The sequence below is a fragment of the Fukomys damarensis genome, unplaced genomic scaffold (genome assembly GCF_012274545.1).
Source record: "Fukomys damarensis isolate Sample0158 unplaced genomic scaffold, DMR_v1.0_HiC HiC_scaffold_16, whole genome shotgun sequence".
Classification (NCBI taxonomy): domain Eukaryota; kingdom Metazoa; phylum Chordata; class Mammalia; order Rodentia; family Bathyergidae; genus Fukomys; species Fukomys damarensis.
In genome coordinates this window covers 46,827,319-46,835,210 of record NW_022900928.1, presented here as the reverse complement: position 1 = coordinate 46,835,210, position 7,892 = coordinate 46,827,319, and the positions used below count along the sequence as shown (strand labels likewise).

At 42.7% G+C, this 7,892-nt stretch overlaps 1 protein-coding gene across 1 annotated transcript in view; it reads left to right on the top strand.

The window, feature by feature from the left end:
- Positions 1-615: 615 nt before the first annotated feature.
- Maml2 (mastermind like transcriptional coactivator 2) overlaps positions 616-7,892 on the top strand; it is a 329,986-nt gene continuing 322,709 nt past the window's right edge. The window contains exon 1 of the mRNA XM_010633636.3: positions 616-2,518. Within this exon, the coding sequence (XP_010631938.1) occupies positions 2,003-2,518 (516 nt within the window). The 5' untranslated portion in view covers positions 616-2,002. The remainder of the gene's footprint in view (positions 2,519-7,892) is intronic.

Here is a 7,892-nt window from a genome sequence, read left to right as displayed (position 1 = left end):
GATAACTATGGATAAGACACGCCTTTGTATGACATGAACAATTTTGAATTTTCTAAGAAAAACCTTTTCTTCTAAAACTAGCATTGATGATTTCATCACCCTCATAAAATATTTATCCTAGCTAATTTTCTTATGACCACCCAGGTTGACTTATCCAGAGACACACAGAGGCAGCCCGCCCTTTAGGAAATAACAACGATTTTCCCTTCTCTCCACTCTCATCCCAAACGCATATTGGCCAATTTCCTCACTATATTGATGAACATTTCCTTAGCGCTCACCCAGCTCTCACTAGAGTGCTCAGTGGTGTCATTTACAGCATATTGCAAAATGAAAACGATATCCTGGGGGTGGGGCATAATGTAGGTCTGAGAGGGAAAATACATTCCCTGACTGGGAATTTCTTAAACATTTAGAGCTGGTGAAGTAGTTGCCCAGACGTTGGGGAATTTCCCCATTCTTCCCCGCATAGGCAAGTCCGCGGCTGAGCTGAAGGAGGGCTGCTGAGAGGCGCAGACTTTGGGATTTACCTCTTCAGCCACTGGGAGGCCCTCTGCGTCCCCCTTTCCCCAGTGCCTGGCTGCGATTGCTCACACGAGCAGTGGCAGCAGCTTTCCACCAGGGAGCCTCAAGCAAGCTCTCCCGCCCTCCCCCGCCCCCCCCCATCTGCAGCTTGCTGGCTCTCTCTTTCTCCCTCTCTGTCTCACTCTCTCTCTTTCTCTCCCTCTCCTAATCGGAGCACAATGAAAGCCTGTGTATCGCCGTGACTCCGGGCGGGAGCCAGTGTCAGCAAGCGGCTAACGGAGGAGAAAGAGAAAGGAAAATACAAGCTACTTTTTTTTTTTTTTTATCTATAAAGCGGAGCAATACAAGCGATAGAATCACATTGCTTATTGCGAGTCCAGACCCTCAGATCCACTGGCCGGGGATGGAATGTACAAAAGTGGACAGAAAAGTGGCTGGACATGACTCGGTGCAATTTGCTGGAAGTTTGTAAGTTTGACCATCGTTTGTAAATTACTCTCGGAAGAGTTTGTCTCTCTTGATACTGTATTAGAAAAGAGCCGGGGGGTGAGAAATAGAAACGTAAGCGGGAAAGAAAAAAATGTGTTGAAGGATCTTTCTCAGAGGCTAGCCACTTCAGATTGCTTTCATTTAAGGCTAGGAAACCTTAGAGGGAATGAGGATTTTACCGGTGATTGGATTAGCTGAAGAAAAAAGCATGGTCCCAAAGTCCAATTACTGACATTGTTAAGGATTGAAAAGCTGTCTCCTTTGGGGAGAAGACAACATCCTACAGTGTCCCCAGGAGGAGAAAACACCGGAGCAAAGGGAAAGGGAGAAAATCAAAAGCCAAAAGACAGTCACCCTTGATTTTGTACAGTTTGAACATTGACTTCAAAACCGTTCTGAAACAGCACTGCTTTTTCATTTTGTTTTACTTTTTTTTAAACGTGAGAAAAAGTAAAGATTGCTGGTTACATAGACCAGTAGAAATGTTTCTCTCCAGAAACATCCTCACAAAGAATCTTCTGAAATAACAAGGTGAGGGGGAGTCCAGCTCTCTGTTAATACCTCTCTCAATTCCTTTTGCTGTGTGTTTCTGCCTCTTGCTTGGCAATCCCTAAATTCTTGAACTAACCCCCAGATCATGTGTTTACGAAGTGCCTAGTGGCTCTTGTCAGCTTGTTGGGGGAAAAAAAAAAATCCACCAACTCTGTCCAACTTCTCCAGAGCTGTCAAATGCAATTAGAGTAAGTTGATCAGGTTTGTTTCTAACTTATCCTCTCCAACTGGTATCTATTCTTCCTCCCCACCATTTTTTTCACTAACTCCCTTCCCCCACACCTTCTGCACCGCTCCCCTCAACCTCTGAAGACCACTGTTCATGTGGCCCTGAACACTGAGCTCACGTTGTCAAAAACAGATTTGCCTGCCATAGCCAGCAGTAGCTTCTTTCCACCTCACCATCCCAGAGGCAGCAATCGTCTTATCCAGTAGGATGGGGGACACAGCGCCGCCGCAGGCCTCCGCAGGAGGGCTGGGGGGGGCCTCTGGGGCGGGGCTCCTTGGAGGGGGCTCAGTCACCCCTAGAGTGCACAGTGCTATCGTGGAGCGCCTGAGGGCTCGGATTGCCGTCTGCCGCCAGCACCACCTGAGCTGTGAAGGACGCTATGAACGTGGTAGGGCCGAGAGCTCAGACCGTGAAAGGGAGAGCACCTTGCAGCTCCTGAGCCTTGTACAGCACGGCCAGGGGGCGAGGAAGGCTGGCAAACACACCAAGGCCGCCACCACCACTGCTGCCACCACCACCGCCCCTCCACCGCCCCCTGCTGCCCCTGTCACGGCCTCCCAGGCAGCAGCAACAGCAGCCCCACCGCCCCCACCAGACTATCACCACCACCACCAGCAGCATCTGCTGAGCGGTAGCAATAATGGTGGCAGTGGTGGAATAAATGGAGAACAGCAGCCACCAGCATCAACCCCAGGGGACCTGAGGAACTCAGCCCTGATTGCGGTAAGGCACATGGTTTTGTCATGATTCTGGCTTTGGTCGTGTGGCCTTTTGTGAAGTCAGAGGTTGTCTTGGCCTAATGAAGAATGGATGGTGGCAAAAATGGCCAAGATGTCCCTGACTACCTCAAAGGCCATTGGATGTGTTGTCTGTGTGGTTTTATACTCTTCTTATTCATCAAATTCACTGGTGCTCATGTATGGGTATTCCTTAACTGATTAGAAGCTCTCAGGGGAGTTGACATCTTGTAAAAGAGGCTAGAACGACCCTCTCTAGAGTGCCCCCTTGCTTTGACTAGCCCACTCTGAGTAGGCTAGACTAGCCATTCTTCAACCAGGAAGCATTTATCAGCTCAGCTGGTCTTTATCAAAGCCTTTGACTCTACTCCACTCCCCTTCCTTTCCCCTTCCCCTTTGAAGTGCCCCTTCTCCTGGGGTTAAGAGAGTGTACATAGTGCTCTGTAGCACACAGCAAGTGCCTCAAGTGTCTCCTCCATTAAAAGATTGGGGAAGATGTCCCAAAGATACATTTGAAAAAATGTTTACTAAGATGCCTGCTCTCTGATTTCCTGTAGACTCCAACCTCCCTCAGCCCCATCTAGCTTCTTTGCTAGACATTCCTGCAAGTAGTGCTAGCACAGAGCACTTGTGAAAATGGACAGGAACAAATACTAGCTATTCAGATATCATCTTCGGGTACCTTGTCTCTAACCACTGCTGGTGACTATGAATCAAACCCAAAGTTGTGATTAAATTTCTGACCCGAAGTGCTTTCTCAGAGGCACACATATGCCCCACCCAGAGAGAGTATCCCTTGAATCATTGATTTTTGGTGCCAGTCTTGATGAAGTGACTCTTCATGTGTGCTGGCTTCCTCCACACTGCTTGGTCAGTGCAAAATGATACAACCCTTCTCTAAAGCCTACAGGCTTTTCCTTTAAGTTCCAAGGTGGTCCTAAAGTTCTGAGTTTGTTTTCGTCATAGCTGTGTTTCCACTAGCCAGCCCTGATGAAAGATAGAAACAGGAAGTGGCCATGAAAGCACAAAAGTACTCAGAAGACCCAAAGGAAAGGTTGGTGCTGTGTCAAACTCTTCCTCCAAAAGGTCTTGAAACTGAGCTCTAAGCATCATCCAGCCCCTAAGATGCTTTTTTCTGGCATCCCTTTATCCCCCTGCCTTGAGCCTGTGATAGTGACATTTCCAGGAAGTTCCGAGGGCCAGTTTGCTGCTCTTCTCCTCAGCCATACACACATTTTGCTTAGGATACCTAGAACTGCGAATCCTTGAAGCCAGCTCCAAGTGAAAATTAACTACCAATAATTAAACTCCCCAGTGTTTAGTATTTTATTCTTGAATGCATAAATTACCCTCTGGGATTATACTGAAGGTTTAAGGACTAATTTCTTTTCACTACCACCTGCTGCATCCCTACTTCTCCTTGGAATTCCCTAGCAGAGCAGTTGGAGTTTGTTTTGTAAAAGAGAGAAGGAAAAGGCCAAAAAGAATTGCTCCAATGGTGAGAAGAATGAAGTTTGTATGTATCTGTGTGTCACTAGCATCTGCAGCCAAAAGTAGCTAAATGCCTTGATTGTCCTCAGTAATTTATAATCTGTCTGCAAGTCTCCCAATAATACAGCTTTGTGTGCCTCAGTCTCCTGATAAGCGTTTCTACAGATGAGACAGAGAAAAGCCCCAAGCCCATCCCTCAATAGGGAAGGCTGATCTCTGCCCTTAGTGCTAAGACTGAAGGGGTTTTGAAGGCACCACAACTGTGAGTTTTTCCTAGGGCTTTCATGTCCCAGTCTCTGCCAAAAACATGATATTCCACCTATGGCCTTGGTTCTACTTGGAAGAAGAATGAGGCTGTCTCTTTTTCTAGAGTATTTCAGGATGAGAAATGGAACCAACTTTGGTGGTTATTGTGAGTTTACAGTAGTAATATCATGCTTTCAGGGAAGTGAGGAAATAGTGTCTGCCCTTGCTCTAAATCTATAGAAGCCAAAAAGTGTCTGCTCTGCCACTCCTGGTCTCAGAAGAAATCTCTTTCCTCCCTCTACCCACCAACCATCTCCTAAAACACTCATTTGCGGGCCAGGGATTTAGCTCAGTGGTTCTGCTGCCTGCCTCACAAGCACAAGGACCCGAGTTTGATCCCCAGTACCAAAAAAAAAAAAAATTTGTTTGGAAGAACTCCCTGAGTAAAGTGATGATGTGGGAATGTTGATGTAACTTAGAAAAAAAGGACAGCTTATTTCTAACAGTTGTCCTTTATTACGAATGAGTGAGGTTGCAAGGGTTGACTGACCCCATTTGATTATTGGAAATTCCCTTTCCATTTTGTCTTCAAATTTTGGCTCTTTGTTACTTCGGTGATGTAAGTGCTGTGTTAACTGATAACATTGTGTCCAAAGGGAGGCCTTGGCATCTGGGAGTGATTCACCACACCCATTGCTCTGCCAGATCTCATTTTACTAGGCTCCTCTCATTTGCAGACACTGTCGATATAAAAGGGACTTTGCTCAGATAAGGTGTCAGAATTCTTTCTTAACTTTATTGCTACTGTGTCCATAACCAGATTTATGTGGTCCATATGTGTTGAATGTATCACTTTAATAGTTAATTTGTATGCCATGAGTGGTCATAAATGTCCCTTGGACAAAGGGAAAAAATATTAATCATCTAAAATCACATGTGCTGTGTCTTCCAACAAAAAGCTCTGTATCCCTTCTACCTTCTACTACAACACACACACACACACACACACACACACACACACAATGTATAATTTTGCTGAATGAAGGAGAAAGGGCAACTTTTGTTCAGGATGATTGTGTTGACTTTGAGGAGTGTTTTACTGCAAAGAATATATTGTATCTGAATCCTTTCAGTAGCCTAAGTTTCAAGAACAATGCAAGAATAACCTCTAAATCAGTTCTAATTCTGTCCACATTGAAAGCCTAATTCTACAGCCCTTACTCAGCCAGTTTCTTCATTTAGCTCAAGTGCAAGTTCAGGGGAAGCCCCACTGCTGCAGAGACTACAGGGACACAGCTTTTTAGAGGGCTGAGATTGAAAGGCTTTGAGCAGGCCTCCATTTCTAACCACTTAGACAGGTTTTAGGCACTAAATCATTTTCTAGTGAAGTATGTTTGAATCTTTGAATGAACTGTGAAACTAAATAATTGCTGGTCTGTGGAACAATAAAGTTAGAGCTTCATGGTACATTATTAATCTTTCTCTTGTGTCTCAGACAAGCTTTTTTTATTCTGCATAGATTGTGTTGCTAGAATGAGTAGATAAGTGGTTCCTAGTCATCTTTGACTTCAGATTATCTTTTCGCTAATGAGGTGAGGAAGAAAGAAAGCAGATTAGACAAGGATCCTGTATCCCCTGGTTTTGTGCTTGCTTGATCGCTAACCAGCTAGGTGACCTAGGACAAGTCACCTAGCAGTCATCTATAAAATAGAGAGAACTATAATACTGCTCTAGGTTGTTGAACAAAGCAAATGAGTGTGTGTTTCTGAATAAGCTTTAGAAAAATTAAAGCACTGAAGAAATACAAGGTATCACTGCTAATATTACTACTAATAAAAGACTACACAAAGAATACTAATACCAGTTTCTCCAGGGATTAAAAGTATACTCAGCTTTCAGTTGTCTGTTTGAAATGGTGAAATGGCTCTTTTTGTAAATGGAAGGATTGGTATTTTAAATTTAGGGATGTCAAGATAAGACTGAGATATTGGTGCACTTAAGTGTTCAGGAAGTCTCAGGAAATTCAATTTAAAATATGCAATGCTGCAGAAATCTTAGGTGTATTTGAATGCATGCCCTCTACAGGTCTGTTGCATAGACCTGGGAAGCTTTGAAAGGTGTGTCCTCCCTGAGTGTCTTAAGGATATTAGAAAAGTTGTTTACACAAAGTGCATGGGAAAGTTAAATATTTTGTCAACAACAGTCTAAATGTTAATTGTTAGCTTAAGAAAGTCAAACAAGTTAAATCATTGCCAGAGTTCCCTGGTGATTTTTAACAGATAATAATGAAGTTTCCAGGAGACAACTAAAAATTAGAGAGCTATAAATGGGGGACCAGATCTGGGTGTCTATAGCTGTCTACATGATAAATGTCCTTCCCAACACAGTGATAGCTATGTTTACATTATTTATGTATGTAGCCATAATTTCCTTAATAACTGACCCATTTTTGTTCTGTCTTCTAAAATAAAGTAATAAAGGGAGGATTCTTATCTATCCAGGACCTTAGCACTTCTTTCAAGTACTGTATACTTAAGAACTCACAAAGACAAGAGTTTAAGAGAAGAGAGAAAGTTAACAGTGTAATGATTTATCAGAAATTTGGTCTGGGGATATGGCTCAGTGGTAGACCAGGTACCTAGCATTGCCAGGCTCTGGGTTCAATGCCCAGCACCATACACACACACGCACACACACAGACGTAGAAAACATGCCCTAACAGCTAGGTGATAGTCTCAAGAAAAACAAGATATCTTTGCTTATTTAGATATTTGTTCATAGAGGCCACCTTATTTCTTTGCAATACTATCATTGCTAAGTGATATTAATCAACTTTTTCTAAATCTTAAACTTTAATGGCTTCCCTATGCCCGTCATCATTTTTAAAATTCATGATGTTTAAACACAGATTTTCAAATGTCCTTAGACATAGCAATTAAATATGACTAGAAGAGTGTCCATGATTAGCTGTTTTTTTTAACTGTTCTATTTTTGTTTTTATTACTGTTTATGTATACTCTTAGGATTATTATTTAATCTCAAAAAGCCTAGAAGGAAATCTGAAAAAAAAATTATACTGCTATGCAAGACAGATACCCTCTTGAATGGATATGATGACTTCCCTGTCCTTTAGTCCACTGTCTTACATCTGTTCATAGGCAAGACCATGTTGAGTGAACACAACTCTAAACTTTTTCTTCTACATGTCCATGCTTGTTTTCCTCATACTGCAGCAGGTTCTGAGGGAAAATAAGGGAAAACACTGTTAAAGACATATTTCCTGCTTACTTACAGTCCAGTAGAGAAATCAAGACCACCTCATACAAGTACTACCAAAGTGCTAACCAGGTAGAATGGACCAAAACAGATAGAAAAAAAAAATACAGAAGAAGAAAGCAACAAATATTTATTAATCTCTAGAATATATAGGATGGTTTTATTACATACTTTATGTCAAGCCTGAAAAAAACAGGTAAACTGGCAGCATTTGTTCCATTTTACAAATAAGGACACTGAGGATTAGTGATAAAGTATATGGAAAAATTTAAAGCATAGATTTCATACTTAGACCCACATTCAGCTTTTTTTTTTTTTTTTTTTTTTTGTTCGGGGGGGGGGGGTGC